Here is a 27,500-nt window from a genome sequence, read left to right on the forward strand (position 1 = left end):
GATGCAAATGTGAACAGAGCGGCAGACGGAGAACTCATACATGAACTCTGATGATGTCATGTAGCCATCTCCAGTGAACACACGAGAACTGAAACCACCAAACGAAAACCCACAACACGGTGTCGCTTTCATGGGCCGGCGCGCCACACCCTTACAGCGGGACTCTGGGTATGAGGGAAAACCACCCAATAAGAGCAGAAACACCTTCCAAATCGACCAATGGCGTGAAGGACCTGCAGAAAGAGCCCCGGTACGCAACAGGACTGAGCTTTGTGTTTGACGTGCTTCTCACATCAATAATAATAGTAATAATATTTATAATGATAATAATAAAAAATGTCTATATGCCCATCCAGCACCCCTGCATGAGAAAGTCACTTTTCACAATTTTGTTACACATCAACACTTCTTACAAATGATACCCCAATCACATTGACAGTGTATAGATTCTTTCATAGCTTAATAGCCAGAAAGTTTTGCGAATAATAAAAAAACAGTTAAAAAATGTGGTTATAGGGAGGGGGGGGGGGGGGGGGGGGGAGTATGTATCCATTAATTTTTTTATTTTATTTACTTTTTATTGATAATTCATTCATTCAGATATATAGGACATGTTCAAGGGTCACTTTTCTCTTTCTCTGGAGCTCTTTATTATCTTGTCTCTCTCACTCTTTCCACAACCTGCTCTAAAAAACCCAGCGCACCATGGTGTGTGTCTGATAGATAACTGATCATATAGATATAGATAACTGAAGCTGACTCATACATAAACTACTAACAGTAGTACAGTAGTGGTACAGTACAGTAGTAATACACAATATTATGTGTGTGTGTGTGTGTAAATCTGAAGAAGATTTAATGTGAGTAACTGCAGGGTGCTTAGGTAAGATATATAGAGGTATTTAAAAAAGTAGACAGGATGTTTCGGACAGAGGTCTTCATCAGCTGTGCAGGCAAAGTGCTTCTGGATTAATAGGAAGAGGAACCAGTATATACAGTATATATGAAAACGTAGATGTTTAAATCAGAACATTCATTCCACGGTATTTGTAATTAATATAATATTAATAATAATATAAATAATTACAAAACTACAGGGCTAGTATAAAGACAGGTCTTTGAATGTGTAGTCTGGTAAATAATGGCGAGCTCTTAGAGAAGTGTGGATGTGGTGGATGTGGTGTCCTCTCCCGTGTGAAGGTTCCCGGGCCTTGGGGGGGCAGAACTTAACCACTGTGAACATAGAGGAATGCCATACTGCTCACATGTGGGTTAAGTCCTGCTACCGCAGAGCCAACGTTGTATGGACTGCACATTTGTTGTTCTGTGTATGCATGTTGTATGTGATGTATTTGTGTGTGTGTAGGTTTGCATGAAGGTAGCTTTTGCATGTGTGTACTGGTTCAAGAGGGTGTGTCGGTGGCTTCTCAGTATTCACAAGGACACACACATTCCAATGGGTTTAGGAGCTAATGTATTTGTGCATAGGTGTGTGTGTGTGTGTGTGTGGGCAGCATACACTTTCTATGTCGTTTTCTTCATACTAGCCATTGGAAATCCCTGGCAATGTGATTCAGACATTAAGGTTAAAAATCACTCTGCCAGGAATTCCCCTGGCCAGCAGTAGGATATGGGGGGGGTCACCTAGCTGAGAGGGCTCTGGTCGGTCTGGTGATACTATGTCCATATGCATCGCACTCACACACACACACACACACACACACACACACCCTTCAGGGCCTCTCAGTTCATCAGAACCACAGACTCGAAGACTCGACCACTAAAACCTTTAAAGACAAAGGTGTGTGTGTGTGTGTACTTTATCATTCTCTCTGGGGTCATTGTGGCTGTTGCCTACTCTTCCTAGATCTTCTAAGGGTCTGGTGTTTCTGTGGTCTTATAAAAATAGCTTTTCAGTGACAGACATGAATGAGATCAGGCAGGAAGGCTGAGCTAATGTGAAGTCAAGCTGTCACTGTCCTGTATGGGCCCTGAACTGAGATCAGCTAAACACTTCCACCAGCATTGACTGAGGTCAGCTGATAATATGGGACATCAGGTCCCAGATGAGAGGTAAAAGTCCTGCTATGGGCTAAATAACCAGAACACTCTATTACACTTCATTATATAGCAACTTGTGAACCTGTAATTCATGCGGTTGGTATAATACTCAAATACATTTTTGAAGATATAAAACATGTCTGCCTATTTACATATATTTTTTTGGACTTGATATAAATTTTCTATTGTGCTTTTTTTCATTCTTTCTAAAAAATGTTTTGTGTAAAGTTCAGTGGGGTTCTTAATGCGGGCATGCAAACTTAATCTTTGCTATCCTGCAAGATTACTTTTTTTTGTAACTGTATTTGCGTAACCGAGTATTACAATCTTTGTTATATGCAGCTTATCTCTGTAGTACATCTAGTTCAAATCCCCAACTGTGTCTCAATGTCCTACAGCTCCCACATAGTCAATGACATGAGTATTCCAGGACAGGAATCACTCACACGGGGAACTCCCGCCCGGAACAAACTCACTCTCTCAAGTCCGATGTCTGTTCGCGCGCGTGTGTGTGTGTGTGTGTGTGTGTGTGACAGAGACTGGGAAGTAAGCGGTTTCTCGCCACCTCGTCTCCTGAGTTCATGACAGCCACTGTGTTGTCTGCTAAGTGACCCTGACTGCTCCCTTTACAGATCAGAGGGCAGCGTCTGAAACGCAGACAGGAGACATCGTTGATGTGTGTGGAGAGACTTCGCCTTCTCCCCCCCCCGTTTCTACAGTGGTGGAAGAGGTGTGGATGTCGAGCATGACTGCCTACGAAGGAAAAGCTGATTGGATTAACCGAGTTATCTTTCCCACACGATGCCATTTATCCACAAACAAAGAGGCAGACCACAGCACACCGGGACAGTCTGAGCCGAAGGGGAAAAACGGCAGTGACCAATGATGAAAGAAGGAATGTCCAGGACTACGTTACAGCAGTGTACGCAGAGACGCCCTTGCGCACTTTCCATATTGCCCAAAACCTTTTAAAGCCATTTTCAAGGGGAAATGGCTCAGAATGATCTATTAAAAAAACCCAATATTGCTCTTGGAGGAGAAGGGTCATTTGAGGTAGTGAAGCTATTTAATGAAAGAGAGCAAATACATTCTGACCACTCCGAGCGATCTGCCCAGCTGTCTCTGCTGTTGATGGAACAGCGCTGGGCTTAGAGATCTTGACACTTTCATTTTTCTCCCCCACCTCCGCCCCACCCAACTCCTCCTCCTCCTCTCTCCTCCTCCTCCTCCTCTCTCCCTCTCTTTTCTCTCTTCATCCATTAATATTTTTCCACCAGCGCCCTCCCCCGAGTCGAAACAGCGGCCGTTAATTCCGGTGAGCTCAGTCTTTCCCCCTGTGAGGAGCGGCCTGTGGCACGGTGTGGTGGGGGTACTGGCCCCACCTCCACCCTATGTAGAGCGGGCAGAGAGGGCTCACAGCTGGCCTCCCTGCCTCTGATTAATTCAAACAGCACTTTGGCTCCAAAGTGCCAGCCAGGCTTCTCCACCCCAGCCTTGTGGGCTGTGGGAGGGACGGGCAGCAGGCCTGAAGGGCACAGCTAGACTACGAATCTCCAGCTCAGCCTGGCATTAGCTGCCGACGACATCTCACTACACACACACACACCAAGAACATGTTGAGAACGCCAAGGCCGATTCTTTTTAAGGATGATTTCTAGCAGGTGATTCGGCTACTTTAAAATAAAAGGGTACAGGTACATGAAATAGAATTGAGCTGAAAAGACATGAATGCATATGAGTGCAGCATGGTGTGTGTGGCCCCACAGACGTGTGTGTGTGTGCGTGTGCATAAATGACGGCTGTTTCCCAGACAGCAGTAGAAGACAAGAAGACAAGAATCACTACTGAAATAGCTGGGTCCTCCGCTCTGTTCTTTTGACCCATTTGTGTGTGTGAGTGTGTGTGTGTGTGTATGTGTTCATTCTCTAAAGTCATGAAAGCCCATTTACACATTTGTTATAAACAATTTTTAAACTTGTTACACTGTGGCTATTTTTTTATTTCAGTACTTTAGGTTAGTGAGTAGTTAAATTTTGTTAGCAGATTATGTGTTGATCCTTGATAGTTTGGGCTATTAACACTACGCCGTACAGGAGACTCCGAGCTGCTGTCCAACTGCAGTCAAACTCCTGCTGTGGAGTTTATGGGCAACACAAAAGATTTTTTTTTCAAACTGCATAAATCACCAGCTGTAAACAAGTAGATGAGAAAAGGAAAAGGGAGTAAAGAGTGTTGAGTTAAAGTGATGAGTCAGCACACACGGCCTGACTGCGCCCGCACCAGTAAGGCCGTGTCCCACCACCTGCACCAGAGCGTGCGAGAGCGTACGAGAGCGTACGAGAGCGTGCGAGAGCGCGTCTGTGCTGGCCGAGTGTGTTAACATCTTCTCTTGTATTATTTTTATTAGACCCACGGAGGCACCGATATACATATACTGAGAACTGTTTCAAAAATACACAGAAAGAATTTAGGAAGCTGTAGATGACAGAGACTCATATCCCTTTGACTGGTGTGTGTGTGTGTGTGTGTGTGTGTCCTAACAGCAGGCCTTTGCTTTAGCATGCCGTCATGGCACAGAGGCGTCAGAGGCTGAACTGCTCCCTCTCTCTCATACACACACACACACACACACACACACACACACACACACACACACACACAGTGCATAGAGGAGCACACTGCACTTGTTCCACTAGCACAGTGTTTCCTGGGCTCTGTCCCAGCCTGGAGGACTCCACCAAGAACTACATGAGGAGAAACCAAAGCTGAAGGCCGGCGACCTCACAGTCTACATCCCTCACGCTCTCCCTCTCTCTCTCTCCGTCTTGCCCTCTCTCCTTCATTCTGCCCTCTATCACTCTTAATGAACAGATGAGATAAACAAGTGAGAAAAACAATCAGCTTCAGTGGATCTAACTCCTCGTGCGAGCGCTCGACCAGTTTCCCGTACTGACTCCTGGACCTAACTCCTCGTGCGAGCGCTCGACCAGTTTCCCGTACTGACTCCTGGATCTAACTCCTCGTGCGAGCGCTCGACCAGTTTCCCGTACTGACTCCTGGACCTAACTCCTCGTGCGAGCGCTCCATGGTCTCCAGTACTGTCCAGTGGAACCAAATCAATGGTTTTAAGACTCCACCACAAAGCCACATTTCCCCCCCCCCGGGTTTCTGCCTGTTCCTTTGCTGCTCCGCTCCTCTAGGTTGTTTAGGCTGTGTGCCGTCTGGATCGGCCTTCCGAGCCCAGAGAACAATGAGTGGAATGTCTCGCTGCTCCACGCAACTCCGGCTTCCCAACCCGCTCGTCCAGAGCGCTTTACGACCTCCGCTCCAGCCGGGCCAAGACCAGCGTCCTGCTGGCGGACGCTAGCACGCCCACTGGCTCGGACAGACGGGCGTCCTGTTCGGAGGGCCTATTTGCGGATGACCTTTTCCGCCAGACGGGATTTCTCGACCGCGCCGTCTCCGCATTCACCTTTTGCCCCCCCCCTCCCCCACCCAGACGACGGCTTTTGCATGCATGACCAACTATGGGAAAAGCATCACAGGTCCCGTCTCCCTACCAGCTATAGTGCAGGAGCCCCCCCCCCCATAACACCCAGCGTCCCGGAGAAGAAAGGGAGAACAGAACTACACACAGACTTGGTAAAGTAACGCCGGACCCTGGTGGAGAACCGCGACTCGCTCCCTCACGCATGCCCGCGCCTGCTATCGTGCCTGGAAGAGTCCGCTTGCTTACCTCGTGAGGTTCTCACTTTTCGCCACTTTTTCTCTCTTACTCTCTCTCTCTCGTCCACGAGCTGTGAGACCGAGACGATCCTCAAGGTTGCAGCGAGTCTCGGGGGAAGTGCCCGGCGATCTCTCCGCCGGCGTGCGAGTGTGTTGTGTATGTGTGTTAGAGACAGACCCAGAGAGAGAGAGAGAGAGGGAGAGAGAGAGACAGGGTGTCTGGGAACCAGACAGGGTTAGAGTGAGTGTGAGAGTGAGTGAACGAGTGTGCACACACAGAAGGGAATTCCGATTTGTATAACGTCAGAAGCCCAGTCCCCCCCCCCCCCCCTCCTGTGGCGTGGAGTACAGGAAGAGGCAGGGTGCACTTACACCACAGTACTGCTAATAAAAGAGCACGCCTGTTTCACCGTCCTACACACACACACACTCACACACACACACACACACACACACACACACACACACACACACACACACACAAACTTTATTCTCCCTCTTTGATGACCTGTTGCAGTTCGTCGTGTCTATTAGCCTTAGTTTTTGTGTGTGTGTTTGTGTGTGTGTGTGTGTGTGTGTCTGTGTGTGTTTGTGTGTGTGTGTACTGTTTGATTCATTCTTCTACATTTGATTTGTTCTTAAACTAATTCCTCACCAATGCACTCAAATCAGTGTGTTGTAGTGGAAGAACTACAGTAAATCATGTTGTGCCACTCCAGTAAGAGCAAAGTCCAGACACACACACACACACACACACACACACACACACACACACACACACACACTTCAGCTGTTGGCATAAGGCAAGCTACTAATTTGTCAGTGAGGCTCTACTACAGCCATTTGTGCAGATCAGGTTTTGAGAGTCTTCGGTCTCTGTGAATGCTTAAACCCTGCACCTGTCTGATGTTGACCACACACACACACAGACACAGACACACACACACACACACAGACACACACACACACACACACACACACACAGACACCCTCCCGGTGTGTTGAAAGCCAATCTTTGCCGACAGAGCTATTAGACACTTTACGACTCACAGACCCGCCTCTTGGCCTGTGCCCTCCCCTCCCCTCAAGCCCCTCCCCTCAAGCCCCTCCCCTCAAGCCCCTCCCCTCCGCTCCAGTCATGGGTCTGAGTCTGGGCGAGAACAGGGCCCTCTCAGACATCCACGCCCCTCTAAGTGCTGTACGCGCGTCACACATTCCTCTCCCTAGCACACACACACACACACACACACACACACACACACACACACACACACACACACACACACACACACACACACAATGTCTCCTAGCAACTTACACAAATGCATATGTAAGCAGAATGTACTGGGGACTTGTGAAATTTGACTGAGATTTTATAGTGATAAGTTTGAATGAACTTTTATACTTTTGTAAGAATCTATTTTGTGTGTGTGAGTTTGGGTGTGTGTGTGTGAGCAACACTACACAAAGACAAACACAATCTGCCATATCAAGTGACATGTACTGCGTCTAGATTTGTGACAGAATCAGAAAGAAGAATGTTAATCTGCACTGTACTCCTCTGTTTGGTCTCACCAGTATTTGTGAGATCTTAACTGAGATGAGATACAGACTTTTGTTTTTAATTCCTTTTGAGCTCTATTTACATTTATCCTGTGTGTGTGTGTGTGTGTGTGTCTGCATGTGTTTATATACTGCAGGCTTATGGGATTACACACACACTGAAATTTGAGCAAGTGTATAGTGTGTGTAGATAAGTTCATAGTTCACAGTTCATAGTACTGTTCAACTCGTATGTTCTGAGGAGGGTGTGAGACGGTCAGGCAATATGTGTTAATGCTGTGTAGATGAACAGGTATGTGTGTGTGTGTGTGTGTGGGATCATGTGCAGTGTTGGTATGACTGCGTCTCAGACTGAGTCATACTGCTATAACTGACTCTAATCTCAGCCTCAGGCCCCTCAAAAAATCCAGTTTGGTTGTCATGACAGCAGGGATCTAATTATACAAGCATTCCTGAGAGGAAAGAGGTCTTCCTTCAGACACTGCTCTCTCTCTCTCTCTCTCTCTCTCTCTCTCTCTCTCTCTCTATCTATCTATCTATCTATCTATCTATCTATCTATCATCTACTAACTCAATATTACATAATTAGTTATATTTCTGTTTTCCCACGGCAGCAAAGGAGATTACACATAGAATAAGCATTTTAAACCATAGATGGCAGGATAATAGCATGTTAGTGCTAAATACACAGGGTAATCCTCAGATACTTGGAATTATCATACATCATCCACACCTCTTCACAAATAATATTCAGTTATTTGGTTAGTTAATCTGATCCCCAAAAGATTATGTTTTCAAGTCCCTTATAAAGACCCTTATAAAATATGTATATCAGAATAATGAATGTCAAATAACCACCAGGGAGAAATACTGTGGACTGTTGTAAGTACTGCACTGTAAGTAATATACAGTTTACACGAGAGCACATATGAATATGCCGTTAAACTAGAGCACTCTACATGTGAATACACAGTTAAACTAGATTACTCTACATGTGAATACACAGTTATTCTACACATGTAAACACAGAGTGTACACCACAGCACTCTACATGTGAAGTCAGCAACACTGATTTTATTGTGCTTAGTTATAGGAAATGTTTTTATAATTTATGGCCGTGTTGATAAAGTTCTAAGACTGACAAACAGCCAGATTAACACAGCACGGATATTTATCATGTATATAATTTGAAACTCTCTCTACAAAGAAATCACATACATTTTAGATAAATTATATAAACTAGCAGACATATAAAATATAAAATGATTTTATATATACAGTCATACATATACAGACACACATATGGCCCAGCCTGAGTCCAATTGCTCTTTTCCTGGCCAGTCATATGGGTTTGTCCTTCCTCTCTCTCTTTCTCTCTCTCTCTCTCTCTCTCTCTCTCTCTCTCCACCCCCCTTCTCTGGTATTTATGTGTTGGCAGTTGCTATGGATACAAGACATACAAACATTGTGGCAGCAGGCAGGAAGTGTGTTTGAACCACAATGGCGTCAGTGCGGCTCACACACCACTCCAGCTTTGGGACTCCGCGTCCAGGCTCCGTGCTATTATCGTTAATCCCCACGCCGACCGCACACTTCTCAGTGTTGCTAGCAGCCTTAGCGTTGCTTTTTCAGCTGTGTCACTCACGCCATCTTTGATTGCTCTGCGCTAGCTGCACCCGACCGACACCGACCGCCCCGCGGACGGACTCACATCTGGGCAGTGTGTTTCCCTTGGAGGTTTTTCAGATCCTTTAATGTGTGTGTGCGTGTGTGTGTGTGTGTGCGTGTGCACCAGGACACTGTGGTTAATGGCTGTCTCACAGAGCATTATTAATTTGTAGCAGTGTGTTTCTCACATGAGTAGCCGAGCCAGTTTATGTGTGTGTGTGTGTGTGTGTGTGTGTGTGTGGGTGGGTTTGTGGCCTTATTGCACTGTGTTACATCAGACTCCAGTACTACTGTTTATACATCATTCTTTTTTCCCTTCTCTTTTTTCATGGCTGGAGTCTAAATATACCCTGCTGGAATAAGCTCTTGAGAACAGACCTCCCTCTCCTCTCTTTGGCTAAATATATCCAGGCCAGACCACCTTTCACCCTCCCTAGCCCTCGGGCTCCCTCCTCCGCTCCCAGCCGCGCCCTCCTCCTCTGCCCCATCTCTCTCTCTCTCTCTCTCTCTCTCTCACCCTGTCCTGCTCTAACAGTAGTATCTGAATAAAGAGATGCCTCTTGCAGGTAAAGACCTCTCATCCAGTCTGCTAATGTGAAATCACTGTCTCCCAGAGAGACCAACTCGGTTAAATGCTTTTGGATCAGCATACTTTAGCTCGTGGCTCGTGTGTGTGTGCGGATGATGTTAGTGCACCTGGGCTCCAGGGGGCAGCGCTTCCCGACCTGCTAATGTTTACAGCGAGTCCGGCCCCTTATTCATCGCTCCACTAGCAGAGCTGCCGGGAGCGCGTGGGGCTGCGTTCACCCGCCTCGTAAAAACACGAGCGTCAACGTGAAAGAGGAACGCCTGCAGTATAACCTCACCACGCAGGACGGTGGAGTGACGCAAACGCCCAGTCGGAAACGGAGCCGTGAAAGAGGAAGTAGAAGAAGAAACACAGGCCTCCCCTCCCTGCCCTCCGACATGAGCTCATTCATTCTGCCCTAGCAACCTACTGTCTTCCTCAAAATAATTGTTCACCTAATGTTTTCTCTTGCTCCCCCCCTCCCCGTCCGTCACTGCCTCTGTCCGTCTCCTGCTGTTTAAGCGCCCCTCCTCCACCAGTTTGAGCCTTTGTGTTAGTATTACACTCATCCCTCTCCCGTACATGTACACGGGCTACACCCGACTGCCACGACACACCCTGACAGGCTTGCCCATGTTTACAGACAGGATGTACTCCACGAGGAACGTGTTCAGAGCTCTGTCAGACTGTCAGAGTCGTCCACACCTTGAGCACGTGGCCTTTTGAGAACTCGCACTTGACTGTACGGCGCGCGTCTCCCCGTTTATGCAGACACCTCCTCACTCGCTTCCCCCACAGGGCCGTTTACAGGCACACGGTCTTGCCATGGTCTCCTCATCAGGACTTAGAGAAGCACGTGCAGCTTTAGCGCTTTCTCTTCCTGCACCTCGTCTGGGCCAAACGGGACCCGCCTAATGACTCAAAAAAAGAGAGCTCAAAATGGCACAAAGGAAGAGTGAGATCTCCTGGTGCCTCTCCGGTCCAGACCTGCACACCCGTGTTAGTCTTCAGTCCCAGTCTGACCCACATAACTGGTCTCCTGAAGGGCCCGGTGGAGCCAGAACACGGAGTCAAGCGGACCAGGAGGTGAAGCTGTGGCCCCATGACCCCTTGACCTCCACTGACCTCCACAACCTCCAGGTTGCCTTCTCGTTGGCCTTCATCCGCCGATGACAGCAGGTTGCTTTCAAACTCACTCGGCCTAACGCACGCCTCACCCACACTTCCTCACACTGTGCTAAAGCTCTAACGCTAGCCAAGGCTTGCATTAAGCACGTCAACCACCGTGTCCGCTCGGCTTTATGTAAACCTCGGTGGATACAGAACTGGATGACCTGAACCAGCCATAATGTACATCTGGCTGACAATATTCATATATGCTTGAAACACCACACGGTGGGAAAGTAAACAAGGTGCTCCACTAGCAGCAGCATGGTGGGGGGCGGGGGGGGGTGTCAGGAGAGAAGTTTAGTGATACGTTTGTGAGATGTGACACAAATGGAGAGTGAACTGTTTGCCCTGTAAACTGAGGTGTGAACTATAAAGGTGGGACCCACTTTCACTTCTCTGTATCCCTGTCTAAGAAAAGATATGACCTCTCCACTTCTCCATGGCTGTCTCTCTCTCTCTCTTTTTCTCTCCCTCTTTTTCATTCTTTCTCTCTCGGTCTCTTTCTGTGCAGTTGTCCTTATTTGGCTCCCAGGGAGAGTTCCCTCCTGACTGTGACTCACTGCTCGTCTGACTCACGCGCACGCTAACAAAAACAATCCACGTTTCCATGGAGACCCAGACTCCCTCCCTCCCTTAACCACTCCCTCTTCCCTCTCTAGTTTGACTGCCAGCAGCTGCCGGCTCGCCACCTTCAGGCAGCAAGCAGATACACACATACACACACATATACAAACACACACACAGACACGCACACAGACACACATACACAGACACACACACAGACACATGCACACGCGCGCGCGCACACACACACACACACGCACACACACACACATACACACAAACACACATGCGCACACACACAGACACGCACACACACACACACACAGACTGCATGCACAAACATGCGCCATACAAAGTTCTTTCCACATGGCTTTTGAAATGAGACAGCAAGCTTAAAAAAAGTCCTAATACATACTTTTCATTAAGGGCTCTTTTGTTGCACTCTGAGGTGGCCATAAGTCTAGTTCTTCAGGTCCTCATGTTTCCTGGGCCTCTCGGGGTCTCCTCCAGTGTCTGGGCGACAGCCAGACTGTGGCTTTGTACACGTACACGGACCTTGCGAAAAAAACTACTTAGCCCAAAGTTCACTAATTTTGTTTAGTTCCTTACAAGATACACTCCAAATATATAAATCTCAGGGAAATGCTTACTCTAGATCTTCTTGTAACTCCAAATCAGATCGTAGCTAACATCACAACTATCATGTACCTGTGCTATTGGACTTTTTAATTAACTATGATGTTTCTAGTTTTTTTTTGCATTGTGTTTTCTGTGCTTTCCTGCTGAAGTAAATATATACCTCTGCTCATATATATTTCTGACAGGCAATAATTTCAGCTAATCAGTGCTACTGATATACACTATTAAATATAATACTGTATACTATACTGTATTACAAACCTCTAAATTTTTTCCTGAACTGCACAGAAGTTTTTCTGTGAGACAAATGTATGAATGTCTAAATAGATTAATAAACAGTGAACAAATAAACAAGTGAACATTATAACTTTCCATGTCAGTAATGGGAAAAATATTCCGTTAAATACAAACATATTTCTGTTGACTGCTGGCATATTACTTGTTGACATTTCATTCCATGCAACAAGAGTTATACTGTTAATTGACTTGAGCGACATTCATTTGCAATTTCACCTCAACTCGTGCAAACTGCAATACATGCAAACTTCAACTTCTTCCTCCTCCTTTCGCCTTGGCTTCTTTTTGTTGTTTTTCTGCTGCACGTGTTTGTAAGAATCTGTTAGATAAGCGATTTGCCTGCAGGGCTCGTAGCTGTGTTCGTGTCTGATGACTCAGCACTGGAGCGGGAGACGGAGGGAAAGTTATCTCACCTGGTTTTTCAGGTGCTGCAGGAGTGCAACTAGGTGCAAAAGGTTAAGATCCTACTGCTAGATTTGTCACCTGCACATGAGGAGATGATTGAGAGGCGCTAGTCGGATACCTGTGGCTAACTCCTCCTACGATACTACACTGATCTCAGTTAGGAGCACGTGAGCCCGGTTGTGCTCGTGCGTACCCGGCCAGTTACGTAAGAAATATAGTGGTGTTGATTTACATAGTTACAAAAATATATATTGTAGACTCGGTGTCATTTAAGAAACTTATTGTTATAATGATCTGAACAAACAATGGCTATTCAAGTGATTTTTAACGAAAATTAAATGTTTAGGTTCAGTGTTTCTTGTACGTAACGGGAAAGGAAGCTATCGGTAAAATTCTAGTTAAGTTTATGTTAATAATTTTAAGCGCTAAAGTAATTTTCGTGAAAATGAAAATCCCTTTAATGGAAACGGGACTAATTGAGCTAATTGAGTGCAATCACTACCACGCTTAACACTAAAGTCGATTTCTTTAGCTTTACTTGTTAACTTTAAATTTCTACTCATTTAATTTAGTCATTTATTCCTATTCGTCTACAAATGCATCGTGCCGCTTAAATGTAGCCTAAACCTTGCACTAGCTATAACTTCTTGGCTTTCACTTAATTCTAATGTTGCACAATTATAGTTGGGTGATTATCAAATCCACTTGGTTACAAGTCAGAAACAGAATGAATAATTTTTCAATTTGGGAAAATATTTTTTTTAAGGTAGAAATCACAAATCTGCAACTTTAGAAATGTCGTGACCCCATGTTTCCGGCTCGCGCTGCGCGGTCACCTGCACGTGCCTCTCCGTCCACCGTTCGCTGACCTCCGCGTGAGCGGGGAGTGAGTCCGGAGTGACAGTGACAGCTGGGTTTGGAAGATGGAGGAAAAAACAAACGTGGGAAGAATGGAAAGAAAACGAGCTGCTCCGCAGGCTGCAATCACAGACAGGTCTGCGCGAGGCCGCGAAAGTGAGGCAGCGCGCGCGAAGAAAGGCGACTCACGTACCAGCTGCCGTTTCAGCCACGTGCGCGCGGATTGATTTATGTGAGGCGGGACACACGAACACTTACCGGACCACACGAACACTTACCGGGCCACACGGACACTTACCGGGCCACACGGACGCCTACCGGACCACACGAACGCTTACCGGGCCACACGAACGCTTACCGGGCCACACAAACGCTTAGCGGGCCACACGAACGCTTAGCGGGCCACACGGACGCCTACCGGGCCACACGGACGCTTACCGGGCCACACGGACGCCTACCGGGCCACACGGACGCCTACCGGGCCACACGGACGCTTACCGGGACACACGGACGCTTACCGGGACACACGGACGCTTACCGGGCCTATGTGGTCCCGTCATGTTAGCCTGTCGTATTTACAAATCCTGACCCTAAAATCAAAACGAGTCTGGACTCCTTTTTCCAGGACGTTGTCTAAATGAACTGTAGGCTCTAGATGCACCAACTGTATTTAGAGTAAATTAGGTCCAGTAATGCCCACCGGGTCAAGCTGTAAAACACCTGTCGGGTGTATTCCAGAAAGTGGGTTTAAACTATAAACCTAATGCAGGACTTGGAGCTGACTTATCTAGATGTGTCTTAGTCAAAGTTTTTCAAAGACTGTACAGACTTCCACGACAGCTCGTCAGAGTTAGTTTAGTCAATTATGAGTAGATTAAACAACTGAATGGCGTTCACTGTTACTCATCAATAGACATTTATAATGAAGTGGCGATAAACCGCCAATGATGAAGAGAAGTGCATCTTATTTCACACCCATAGAGTAGGAAATATTTAATAACTACTGTAACCAGCTTGGCATGTCTTACAGTTTGTTATTCCTTTCTGGCTAATATGGAAAAGGTAGAGGCACAGAAAACGCCTTTCACCGCCTTTGCCAACTTTATTCATTGTTGCAGCTTTTTTTATACAATATAGGAGACGCTGAACACATAGGACATACCTAGCATTAAAATGTTTGATGTAGTTTTGTGGTGTTCCCTGTGTTGAACCTGCCAGCGAGCAGCTTGGCTTCACAGTGTAACTGCAAAGGAAATAGTATTCAGCCAGAAACCAATATCTGTTACCTCCACTATAATCAATAATGAGGTAATCGAACAGGTGGAGTCCTATAAATATCTTGGTGTGATGATTGATGCTAGCTTATCATGGAAACACCACATCGACTACATCTGTAAAAAAACCAGACAGAGACTTTATTTTCTCTGTCGCCTCCGACCTTTTGGAGCTACTCGACAGATACTCCTGTTGTTCTATACTGCTGTTATTTTGAGTGTTCTGCAGTATTGCAATGCTGTGTGGTATAATTGCTTGTCCATATCTGTAAAGTCAGGATTGAAATATTTGATTAAGATATGTTCAAAAATTGTGGGTCAGCCTCTAGAAAGACTATATGAGACCACTTATCATAGCAACACAATGCGGCTGGCTAAAAACACAATTTTTGGTACTAATCATGTTTTGAAGAGTGAATATGTACTTCTCCCATGGGGGCGGCGTTATAGTGTTCCAAGGTTCAATAAGGTTAGACTGAAGAATTCTTTTGTACATCAGTCAATCCTTAATTTAAACAAAGAACTTAATCTATAACTTTAAAAGGTGTTGAAATATGAGTAAATGGTATACGTACTGTACAATGTTTGTGTCCTATGTGTTGCCTATGTATTAATGGAGCTACTGTTTGTATGCAAGACAAATTTCAGATCTGATCTGATAATAAAGTATTATCATCATCATCATATATTAACTGACATGGGTTTTCTTTAATCTTGAGTTTCTGTGAATTCTGAGTTAACTTACTCGATTACATCGCTCATCCCGGTTTCTATCTAGAGCTAAACACACAAGAATTGTGTAAGAATGTGAATGTCACACTTTATTGAAAAAATTGCAACCTGGCATATATTCTCATACTGAATATACATTAGCATACAGCTGAGCTCTGAATGCATATAACATCAGGATAGGGGGGAAAATGAAAAAAAACACAATACAAACAATGTTAGCAAACATGAGAAGTAAAACAAAATAGAGAAAAAATGATGTACTTTTGATTATTCAAAGGGAGCACAGCAACGCTCCTAGTATGGACACGGTAAAATATTAGCGCTATAAATGCAGATGGAGCTCGCGCTGAAGCCTGGCCCAGCTGACCCAGTCTAATGGGCCACCAGAACCAGAACCAGGGAACGGTGGACTGACTGGTCCACAATTCTAGCATTTAGACGGCGTCTGCGCATTAAAACAGCTGTCAGGTCTCTTTAATCTTCATAAGCTCGGACGATACCAGTCAGGACCGGTCAACACCCCTCCTGGTTCCCCTGCAGGTGGGATACACTCGGCTATGAGCAGACCTGCAGATACGAAGCCAGTCTGTACAGTCAGTCTGTACAGTCAGGGGTCAGCATCCCTGACAACACCAGTCTGCCTTAGAGCAGAGCTGTTACTGTAAATGAGAACCACGTTACACGCTCGCCCGTCTCCTTCACTTCTTCAACATTCTGTGTAGTACAGGCGGGTTTCAGTCTTCAGCTCCACCGTTGAATTCTGGTGTTCCAGTAACTTCAGTCTAATATAATGTACCATTATTAGAATGCATACAGTGGTCACGCACATCTGTAACAGACATATGCAAATGTTGAGTTTGTTCCGTTCACAGGCTGCATCCTTTCATCGTGATCAAATCAGCCTTATTTAAATGACTTGCATAAATGTCTCCCTCTAGTGGTTGTAACGTGCAACGTCCGCCTTTCTTCTCACTCTTCCGTCAAGGTGGAAATCAAAAAGTACTTTAGCAGTGCCCTCTAGTGTTAATACGTCAATACATCTAAAATGTCAAGAAAACATCTTGTAACTGACCTTCTCCATATTTTAGTACATAACATACTAACATAATTCTCCTTTAATAAGCTGAAATAGTGGCACGTCCCTTTAAAGTTGTGTCCTGGTGAGTAACAACGGTCTGATCATTTTGGGCTAGCAGTTCATGGCAGCTAAAATCCCTCCGTATTGCTTCCTGTGTAATACTGCTTTACAAAGAACACACAGCACAATCGTTGGATCCTGTGAATTCAAGTTCCTCTTATATGGCTCTGTCCACTGGTCCATTCAAGACCCTCTCACAAGTCCCTCTGAAATGGAGGTTTTTATAAACCATGCAAGCATACTTCATTTCCCACCACCGTCTGCTCTGTTCACCGCCAGAGAGAGGTGAACACGTCTGGGTCTTCGCTGTCCCAGCCTGAGCTCCCATCAGCATCTGCTGGTGGCGGGGTGCCTTGTAGAGGCTTCAGGGGTGGGGGTGTGGGGTGGTGTGTGTGTGTGTGTGTGTGTGGGAGGGGGGGGCTTTGTTTAGCTGAAAAATGGGTCAGTCTGAAGTAGTTTCAGCAGGACTGGTAAACAAAATCCAAGCTGGATCGTTTAGTAGAAGGAGCCCTTTGCTTAGAGAAACGCGTCCATGCTGCTGGGGCTGGTGATTGTCAGCGGGTGCTCTGAATCAGACGGGTATAAATCTGTTCTTTTTCCAGTTTGGGGGGGGGGGGGGGTCACTAATGTTTGCCCTTTGCCTGCTCCTACTCTGCAGGGAGAAGCTTTTTTTTTTTAAGGCTAGCTATTTGTAGAAAAATAACACCCTTTTCATCAAGCAATCAGGTGCAGATGGGTTGAGATGTTGCACGTGGTGGCCGGGGGGGTAGAGGTCAGGGGTCAAGGGAGGGTGTGTGTGCTCAGAAGTTGCTGAAGAGCTCATATTTCTTGTTCCAGTCCATGTGGGGGGCCCTCTTCCTGGCACGCTTGGCATGCGCCTTCTCCTTGGCCTCCGCCGCCGTGGGGCTCAGCTTCAGGCCCATCTCAGCGAAGGGGGCCAGGAGGCGACTGCCACCGTCCTCAGAGTCCTGCACATGGAACACCACAGGGAGGCGCTGTTTATTATCATGGAACACAACCGAACTGCATATCAAACTTAAAACACTTGTAACACGGACACTTGTGCAGCCGTCTCTCTCTCTCTCATACACACACACACACACACACACACACACACACACACACACACACACACACACACACACACACACACAGCTTCTCCGTGTCTGCACCTGGGTGCTGGCATCCTGACTGCTGTGGTCGGAGTGGGTGGACTGGGACGTGGAGCGTCCATTGAACCGTGGACTCTGTGTGCCGTTCATGATGGACTGAGCCTGGCAGCCTGAATGAGAGGAGTGAGAGTGAGAGGAGTGAGGTGGAGAGGTGGAGGGGTGGAGGGGTGGAGGGGTGGAGAGGTGGAGAGGTGGAGGGGTGGAGGGGTGGAGGTGGAGAGGTGGGGAGGTGGGGGAGGTGGAGAGGTGGAGGGGTGGAGGTGGGGAGGTGGAGGTGGAGAGGTGGGGAGGTGGAGAGGTGGAGGTGGGGAGGTGGAGAGGTGGAGAGGTGGAGGGGTGGAGAGGTGGAGGTGGAGAGGTGGGGAGGTGGAGGGGTGGAGAGGTGGAGGGGTGGAGGTGGAGAGGTGGGGAGGTGGAGGGGTGGAGAGGTGGGGGAGGTGGAGAGGTGGGGGAGGTGGGGAGGTGGGGAGGTGGGGAGGTGGAGAGGTGGAGGGGTGGAGAGGTGGAGGTGGAGAGGTGGGGAGGTGGAGAGGTGGAGGGGTGGAGAGGTGGAGGTGGAGAGGTGGGGAGGTGGGGGAGGTGGAGAGGTGGAGAGGTGGGGAGGTGGGGAGGTGGGGAGGTGGGGGAGGTGGGGGAGGTGGAGAGGTGGAGAGGTGGGGAGGTGGAGAGGTGGGGGAGGTGGAGAGGTGGAGGGGTGGGGGAGGTGGAGAGGTGGGGAGGTGGAGAGGTGGGGAGGTGGGGAGGTGGAGAGGTGGGGAGGTGGAGAGGTGGGTAGGTGGAGAGGTGGAGAGGTGGGGAGGTGGAGAGGTGGGGAGGTGGAGAGGTGGGGAGGTGGGGAGGTGGAGAGGTGGGTAGGTGGAGAGGTGGAGAGGTGGGGAGGTGGAGAGGTGGGGAGGTGGGGGAGGTGGGGGAGGTGGGGAGGTGGAGAGGTGGGGAGGTGGGGGAGGTGGAGAGGTGGAGAGGTGGGGAGGTGGAGAGGTGGAGAGGTGGAGAGGTGGGGAGGTGGGGAGGTGGAGAGGTGGGTAGGTGGAGAGGTGGAGAGGTGGGGAGGTGGAGAGGTGGGGAGGTGGAGAGGTGGGGAGGTGGGGAGGTGGAGAGGTGGGTAGGTGGAGAGGTGGAGAGGTGGGGAGGTGGAGAGGTGGGGAGGTGGAGAGGTGGGGAGGTGGAGAGGTGGGGAGGTGGGGAGGTGGAGAGGTGGGGAGGTGGGGGAGGTGGGGGAGGTGGGGAGGTGGAGAGGTGGGGAGGTGGGGGAGGTGGAGAGGTGGAGGTGGGGAGGTGGAGAGGTGGGGGAGGTGGAGAGGTGGAGGTGGGGAGGTGGAGAGGTGGAGGTGGGGAGGTGGAGAGGTGGGGAGGTGGGGGAGGTGGGGGAGGTGGGGAGGTGGAGAGGTGGGGAGGTGGGGAGGTGGAGAGGTGGGTAGGTGGAGAGGTGGAGAGGTGGGGAGGTGGAGAGGTGGAGAGGTGGAGAGGTGGGGAGGTGGAGAGGTGGGGAGGTGGGGAGGTGGAGAGGTGGGTAGGTGGAGAGGTGGAGAGGTGGGGAGGTGGAGAGGTGGGGAGGTGGAGAGGTGGGGAGGTGGGGAGGTGGAGAGGTGGGTAGGTGGAGAGGTGGAGAGGTGGGGAGGTGGAGAGGTGGGGAGGTGGAGAGGTGGGGAGGTGGAGAGGTGGGGAGGTGGGGAGGTGGAGAGGTGGGGAGGTGGGGGAGGTGGGGGAGGTGGGGAGGTGGAGAGGTGGGGAGGTGGGGGAGGTGGAGAGGTGGAGAGGTGGGGAGGTGGAGAGGTGGGGGAGGTGGAGAGGTGGAGGTGGGGAGGTGGAGAGGTGGAGGTGGGGAGGTGGGGGAGGTGGAGAGGTGGGGGAGGTGGAGAGGTGGAGGTGGAGAGGTGGAGAGGTGGGGGAGGTGGAGAGGTGGGGAGGTGGAGAGGTGGGGAGGTACCTTGGGCGTGGCTGCAGGTGGGGGTGATGCCCAGCCTCTTGAAATGCTCGTCCGTGTCCGGGTCCACTACCAGCAGCTGTGTCTCATCTCCTCCACGCTTGATGAAGGCCACCACCTCAGCATGGCGCATTCCCTCGATGTTCACGCCGTTCACCTGCACAAGAGAGAGAGAGAGAGAGAGAGAGAGAGAGAGAGAGAGAGAGAGAGAGAGAGAGAGAGAGAGAGAGAGAGAGAAGGGGGGGTGAGAAGTGTGAGAAGACACTGAAGCTCATTACACACCACCTCATTCTGCATCTCCATCCTTATCCCATTTTATCTACTTCATTCTTGTAGCTCCTTCCATAGTGAAAAAGAGTGAGAGAAAGTAAACTGAATTATAGCTTTAAAGAGATTTTTAAAATCATATTCATGACTTGGTCACCAGGGGGCACTCCAAACTCTTTAGATTTTCCTCTTGGTACCAGAGTTGATCAAAACCATGGAAATAGGTCAGACATTTTCCATTTAACTGTCATAATGATTACATCTGTCTTTTAGAAAAGCTTCACCAAATCTGAAGAAGTTTCTTTTCCCCGCTGAACTCCCTCCCGATGGAGACACAGAGGCCAGTGTTTTCCTGTTCCATTAGACTTAAAACCTCTTTCTGTTCTTTGGTGTCTTTCACCAAATTTGTTTCTCTTTTTCCCTCTGTCCCCCTCTTTTAGTTGCTTAGCAACCAGTTGGATGGCAGCAGGATCAGGTTTGCTGAATGAAAGAGGGACGTGAAGAGATGAACCAAATTAGGCTAGAAAATCTGATCTCAAAAAGAGCTCGTCCACAAACCGGCTCCATGTTCTTATAGGAGATGTGTTTCCCATCAGACCATGTTCAGCAGGGTCAGGGAGGAGCAGAAGGGCCCCTAGCACAAAGCCATCAAATATTGATGCCACGCTTGTGTGTGTGGCAATAGCCCGGCTCTCAGGTGACAGTGACCTGGCGTGTGTGCGTGCTTTGGGGGGGGTTTCTCTTTAAAACTCTCTTTGAAAGTGCAGGGAACAGTTGAACGACAGCGCCTGTAACTCATAACGGCAGAGTAGCCCTGCAGTAGAAGAAACGGAGCGCTTCCTGCCGGGCTTTAGTGAAACGGCTCAGTTTCCCACAGCAGGGAGAGAGCTCTGAAAGGCAAAATGCCTATTTTTGCTAAACCAAAGGAGAGTGATGATGCTTTATAAGTGAGTGAAGACATACACACAACCTGCACACAGAAAGAAGGACAGAATGCACAGAGTGGAACAACATTTATACTTGGTGTATTTCCACAGCACAGTGGGTAGGATGAGATCAGCATGACAGAGAGAGGGCCAAGATGAGGGGGAGAGAGAGACGGAGAGACAGGGAGAGAGAGAGGCAGAAAGACACAGGGAGAGAGACAGGGAGAAAGACACAGGGAGAGAGACAGTGAGAGAGAGAGGCAGAAAGACACAGGGAGAGAGACAGGGAGAGAGAGACGGAGAGACAGGGAGAGAGACAGGCAGAAAGACACAGGGAGAGAGACAGGGAGAGAGACACAGGGAGAGAGACAGGGAGAGAGACAGGCAGAAAGACATAGGGAGTAAGACACAGGAAGAGAGACAGGCAGAAAGACACAGGGTGAGACAGAGAGAGACAGGGACAGAGATGGACACAAGGATCAGGTCCAGGTGACATCAACAGATCCTTGTTCCTGGTGCTCATTTAAGCACATCATCTCAGATGGGAGAGGACACTTGAGCTCTCAATCTCGTCCAGGGATCAAGTAATGAGGACACTTATCTCAGCACTCTGTCTCCCTTCCTGCTCGTCTGCTTCACCCTTACTGCTGTGGACCTTCTGGACAGTCTGGCTCTCCGCAGAGCTCAGGGCAGTGTGCCGGGAGTCAACCTCCCCTCCTCCCTGAAGCTCATCCAGGTTGGAGGCAGCGGGCCGAGGGGTTCATATCCCTCCCTCGTCCTCCAGACAGCTCAGACACCGGTTAGGTACAGTACGTAGCTGGTGCGTACAGCAGAACGGTACCAGGCCAACTCTGAAGCCTCATCTCCAGACAGAGAGGCCCCAGCCTGGTCTGGACATGTCTGAGGTCCATGCCTATGGCCTGTCCTGGACAACCAGTACTGAAACACCACACAGGAAGTAGGGAGAGGAATATCCTATGGCAAATCAGCTGGAAAAATCAGCTTCTATTTCTTAACACTTAACACATTTTTGTTGAAAAGTGACACATTTGGCAACAACTATAAGGATTGAAATGGATTACAGAAATATTTTCCTTTGTGAATCAGCTCACACAAGAGCCCAGCTATAAAATCTGCGGGAAAACAAGGGATGTGATCCAGTATACATTTAGCCTAATTACAGGATCTTTTTATTGTGTGGATTTTTTCCTCCAGACCTATTAGGCCACTTACTTGGCAACTGTCATAATACCAAGTGCTTCAAGGTTAAACATTCTCACGTGTTTATTTTTCCAACTTTAAACATGTAGAATTCCAGAAACCCCCCAGAAAATTCCAGAAAACTAACTTTTAATTAAAACCTTTTACACAAACTGCGACAGTCAGGCCACAAAAGCGAGTTCAGCTACCCACCAACGAGAGGCTGCTTCCTTCATAGTCTCAGTGCTGTCCAAACACTCAGAGGGTTAAGAGCGGCCTGTGGAGTAACAGGGGTCAGCCACACACAGAGTGGGTCATGCCTGAACCCTCTAACCCTGACATGTCTGGGGTCTTTCTGAGTGTGACCGATATTAGTGGTTCTACTCCACAGAAAAGACCTACTTGAGGACATTAAATAAAGTAAAGACAGGTAAATAAGCCATCTGGTGTCACAGGCTAACCCAGTTACTACTATACTAAAGTCCAGCAGAGTGCCTGCTAGTATATGTTTTAATGCAGCATGCGTTTAAAGGCATTCATAAAAGTCACCTGAAATAAATGGCAAAGGGACGACGGGTGGGGTCAAAGGTCAAGGGTCAAAGATGAAGTCTGATACGACGCTGCCTGGAGCTCTGACAGGTCTGTGTGGAGGTCTGTGTGACTAAGGTTAAATGTGTCATCATACCATCAAGGATCAGAATCCAGTTACATAAAGGATATGTGTAAAGTGAGCATCTGCACGTTTGTACTGCTGCAGGTTTGGATGGGGCGGGGTGGGGGGGGGGTATGTGGGCGGAGTTACATCCAGAAACTCTGTAGGCAGGAACTGTGTGCTATCTGGTTCTGGAGAGGTGTGTTGCAGCTGGACTGACAGGCATGTATGAGTGTGTGTCTCCATGACTACAGCGTGGCATTATCTCCTGGCGGACTGCGCTAGCTAAAGCAGACTCGTCTCTCACAGGTCATTTCAGTTTTTTTTCTTTTTTAACAAATTTACGTGTAACAGAACCACACACTCCAGAAGGTCCGTGGTGCATTGCTACAGATAATTTTAGAAGATAATAAAGAATCTAGAATCTAAGCAGGAGATATATACGTGTGTTCTGGTTCTGGACCCATAGTATTGTTAACCTTGTAAACCCTGTAAAGCTGCTTTGCGACAACTTGAGTTGTTAAAAGCGCTATACAAATAAACTTTGATTGATTGATTGAGTGTGTGTGTGTGTGTGTGTGTATACACACACACACACACACACACACACCGGTCTAAAACTGCAGATGAAATGGTCAATTATTTCCCACGTGCCTGTACACACACCCACACACACACACACACACACACATACACACACAAACCCCTTAAGGACAGGGCACTTTTCTGACCCGAGGTATAAATAATGGGATACATTTTTGAGATAAGAGCTTCCTCTTCCACCAGCCCTTCCTCAGCTCCCCCCTCCCTGCTCCTCCCCCTCCCTCTGCTCCTCCCCCTCTCCCTGCTCCTCCCCCTCCCCCCTGCTCCTCCCCCTCTCCCTGCTCCCCTGCCTCCCTGCTCCGCCCCCTCTCCCTGCTCCCCCCCCCTCCCTGCTCCTCCCCCTGCTCCCCCCCCCTCTCCCTGCTCCGCCCCCTCCCTCTGCTCCCCCCCCCTCTCCCTGCTCCGCCCCCTCCCTCTGCTCCTCCCCCTCCCCCTGCTCCTCCCCCAGATCCCAGGCCCCCCTCACTCCAACTACAGGAGCTGTTCCCCCCACAGTGGTCCTGGTGCTGGATGGCACATGAAGATGTGAGTGCTCGTATTTCATCTGCTGGGCTCTTCACAACTCTGATTTAATGCCACCGCTAGGTAGACTGTGTGAGGAAGTTCTGTAGAACTGTAATTGTTACTTCTGACTTCCTTGAGTTACTTAACAGAAAATACCAAAGGCCCTCTTCCTCCTCCTCCTCGTCTTCCTCCCCTCTTGCTCACCTCGATGAGTCGGTCCTGCGGCCGCAGGCCCGCGCGGTCGGCCGGAGAGCCCGGGTCCAACGAGCGGATGTACTGGCCCGGTCTTGATTTCTCACTATGGAGGTTGAAGCCATAGCCAGTGTCAGCACGCGTCAGACGGCACAGCCTGGGCACACGATCGCACTCCGATGGAGAGGACTGACCCGGGACCTGCACTTCCTGCAATACACACACGCACACACACACACACACACATGAGCAGAGCACATCACATGCTGGTACATTAGATTTTTGAGATTTCATAGGCTAGGAATTCCCCAGGCCAGGACTGAGGCTTGTGTTTGAGAACACATTCATTATCTCTTTGATGGCTTCAGCCTAAACTCTGGACAGCTTGTTGGAATTGACTCTTTGCTCCATAACACACTCGGTAGGTATTTCTGGCTGTGCCACCTCCTACACACACCGCTTTGTTGTTCTTCTCCATCTATTGCTTCTGCCATCTGAGATGGCCAGGCATGAAGCTCAGAGGAAAGTGAGAAAATACACACACACACACACACACACACACACACACACACACACACACACACACACACACACACACACATACACACATACACACACAGCTCGCACAGTACTTATTGTTACAATGCACACACAATATACACACACTACACACACATAGACCCACATACACAATGTACAATGTATACACACACACACACACACACACACACACACACACACACACACACACACACACACACACACACACACACACACACAATGACAGTGTATTAGTGTGTCCCAGCCAAATATAATCAGGAGATTCACAGAGAGGATCACTGAATTCATTTAAAAGGCGGCCAGATCTCAGGCAGCAGGCAGAGACAGTGAGGGGCACTTAAACTCCCTGTGTGAGGCCTGTTATGGGAGAGAGACCTGGAAGCCTTCAGCTCAAAACAGGACGTTGCGCAGGACGTTATTGTGCAGGACATTACATGACGTCAGCCGGGGGCCATGGAGCGTGTCTGAGGGCTCCCTGCACAGCACTCTGGGGCCTGGTGAGGAGAACCAGAGATGGTGAGGGGCCCGGAAAGGGGGGAGGTGCGTCCCAGACGAGGTCACAGACCCTGGGCCGGGTACACCGCCGCCCCTCACCACAACTCCAGCTTATGAAGATCAGCTGACGAGGACCGAGCAGCCATGTGACTCTGCCACGCTATGTGGTTTTGCCACTGAACTCCATGTTAGGTGTTACTGTTACTGACTTGAAGAGGAGAGAGAAGTCACAGAGGGTAAACCTGCAAGAGCACAGAGCACTGGCAGCTGTGAGACTATATTCTTTGAGATTTAAAATGTGCCTTATGAGCAACATGAACAATAAACTCAGATGAAACGTTCTCCTTCCACTGAGCTGTTACTCCACTTTTACATAAACGCAGATGAATAGTTGAATTTAAAAGTTGAATTTTCCATACAGTTAAATAAGTTAGCTCTTGTTTATTCAGGTTAAGCAAATGCATTTTGGTTCACTGTAGAGCTGAAATAGTGTCTCAGGATTGCAACAGAGAGAAAAAGAAAAAGTTGAGAAAAGAAAGCAGGAGATTCTGAACCCTCCCCTCATCCTCTGGGGGTGAACAGCTGGGCTGAGAGTCAAGCGTCGAGACTTTCCGGGCCTGCAAGAAAACTGCTGTAAATCAAATCCCGCCATTTCCAGAATAGTACCTCAGAACCCCCAGCATGCAGCACTGAGGAGGAAAAAATGCTCTAATGGCAGGCCAGGCAACTGGAGCCAGGAAAGGAGAAAGATGGAAAGAGGTTAGCAAAGACCATGTTAAGCCCAGGAAACACTATTGGGGGGGTGGGATTCTGATTTGGCTCAAAACAACTCTCCCTGTGGAAAGGTGCCAGTCCAGATTCGGTTTTCTAGTCTTATGTAAATATTATATATATGAGTAGAATGGAAGAATGTAAAATGTGTGGGTTTTTATATATATATATATATATATATATATATATATATATATATATATATATATATATATATATATAGAGAGAGAGAGAGAGAGAGAGAGAGAGAGAGAGAGAGAGAGACAGAGAGGAGAGAGAGAGAGACAGAGAGGAGAGAGCGAGAGAGAGAGAGACAGAGATGAGAGAGAGAGAGAGAGAGACAGAGAGAGAGAGAGAGAGAGAGAGAGAGAGGCTTACGTACACTGTTGCACTCTGACTGAAACACACTGGCACGTTGCTGAATTAATATGCTGGTGACTCAGACAGCCAGGTGACCTGTTGACCTCACATCATGTGAGGCTGGACTGGTTGATCAAGACTTGGAAATTTAGAATGATGTCAGTTATATAGACAGGAGCAAGTGAGGCTTAGACACGCACTTCCTTTGTCATTGGGTTTTGTGTGTGTGTGTGTGTGTGTGTGTGTGTGTGTGACAGCAGTAAAACTAGAAGAACAGGCATCAGCTCAGTAAACCGGTAGGTTCAGTGTACATGTGTTTCTGTTACACCACCCTGATTTTTGCCACTCAAAGCTGAAAGGTCTGTTCAGAGTTTCTGTATAGCTGCAGTAACAGTCCGCTAGTTCTGAAACTGGAAACACTGGTGAAGCTGGACATCCCTGCCAGCACGCTGACGGTTCAGCTAAAACTGACCAGAAACATTCTAAGGAATGTGGAATGTGAAACTTAAATAATCCACTGCAACTCAAATCACTCAAACGTACACCAACTGTGCATGCGGAGGGTAGCTGAGTTTATAACGGTATGATGAAGTAATGAAGTAACTGCTGCAACATTCAGAAGAGACGCAGATACGACCCAAACCTTCTTTCCTGTTGACTCAGCGATACTGAGGATTCTGGAGCAGAGTGAACGCCACACACACTCCACACCGCTGCTCGTGGAGCGCTTTACCACTCCACACACACACACACACACACACACACACACACACACACACACACACACACACACACACACACACACACACACACACACACTCCTCTCCACCTGGACCTCTTTGGTTTGATTCCATGAACCGGTGCGAATGGGAGAACAAATTCAGCACATTTTCCCCATCCACACTTACATCCTGGGTAGCCTTTCTGCCTTATGCTACCTGGCCCCCTGCCCCGTGCCCCCTGACCCGTGACCTGGGTCCCCTGCCGGGTGCTCCACGATCCATGGCCCCTGCCTCGGGCCCCTGCCCTGTGCCCCAGCCCACCGTGACCTCGGGCCCCTGCCCACCGTGACCTCGAGCTGGCAGGAAGCTGGAGTGTCCGCAGGCCCGTGTGACATTCCTTCAACGTCCCGTCCCAATGCGCCATTGTGCAAGAGAGTGGGAGACCAGCCCAGTGAGGGTGCGTGGATCCGTGTGTACGCGGCATTGTT

At 48.6% G+C, this 27,500-nt stretch overlaps 1 protein-coding gene and 1 long non-coding RNA gene across 3 annotated transcripts in view; both read right to left on the reverse strand.

Moving 5' to 3' along the window:
* LOC143489544 (uncharacterized) overlaps nucleotides 1-6,063 on the reverse strand; it is a 6,834-nt gene extending 771 nt beyond the window's left edge. The window contains exon 1 of the long non-coding RNA XR_013124704.1: nucleotides 5,798-6,063. This is a non-coding gene — a long non-coding RNA (uncharacterized LOC143489544). The remainder of the gene's footprint in view (nucleotides 1-5,797) is intronic.
* A 9,525-nt stretch (nucleotides 6,064-15,588) lies between these two features.
* LOC143489607 (Na(+)/H(+) exchange regulatory cofactor NHE-RF2) overlaps nucleotides 15,589-27,500 on the reverse strand; it is a 42,824-nt gene continuing 30,912 nt past the window's right edge. For both annotated transcript variants that reach the window (XM_076988747.1, XM_076988746.1), the window contains 4 exons: nucleotides 24,116-24,313; nucleotides 19,763-19,916; nucleotides 17,836-17,945; nucleotides 15,589-17,631 (listed from right to left, as the gene is read on the reverse strand). In XM_076988747.1, coding sequence (XP_076844862.1) covers nucleotides 17,464-17,631; nucleotides 17,836-17,945; nucleotides 19,763-19,916; nucleotides 24,116-24,313 — 630 coding nt within the window. In that variant the 3' untranslated portion in view covers nucleotides 15,589-17,463. The remainder of the gene's footprint in view (nucleotides 17,632-17,835; nucleotides 17,946-19,762; nucleotides 19,917-24,115; nucleotides 24,314-27,500) is intronic.

The sequence above is a fragment of the Brachyhypopomus gauderio genome, unplaced genomic scaffold, assembly GCF_052324685.1.
Source record: "Brachyhypopomus gauderio isolate BG-103 unplaced genomic scaffold, BGAUD_0.2 sc63, whole genome shotgun sequence".
NCBI lineage: Eukaryota > Metazoa > Chordata > Actinopteri > Gymnotiformes > Hypopomidae > Brachyhypopomus > Brachyhypopomus gauderio.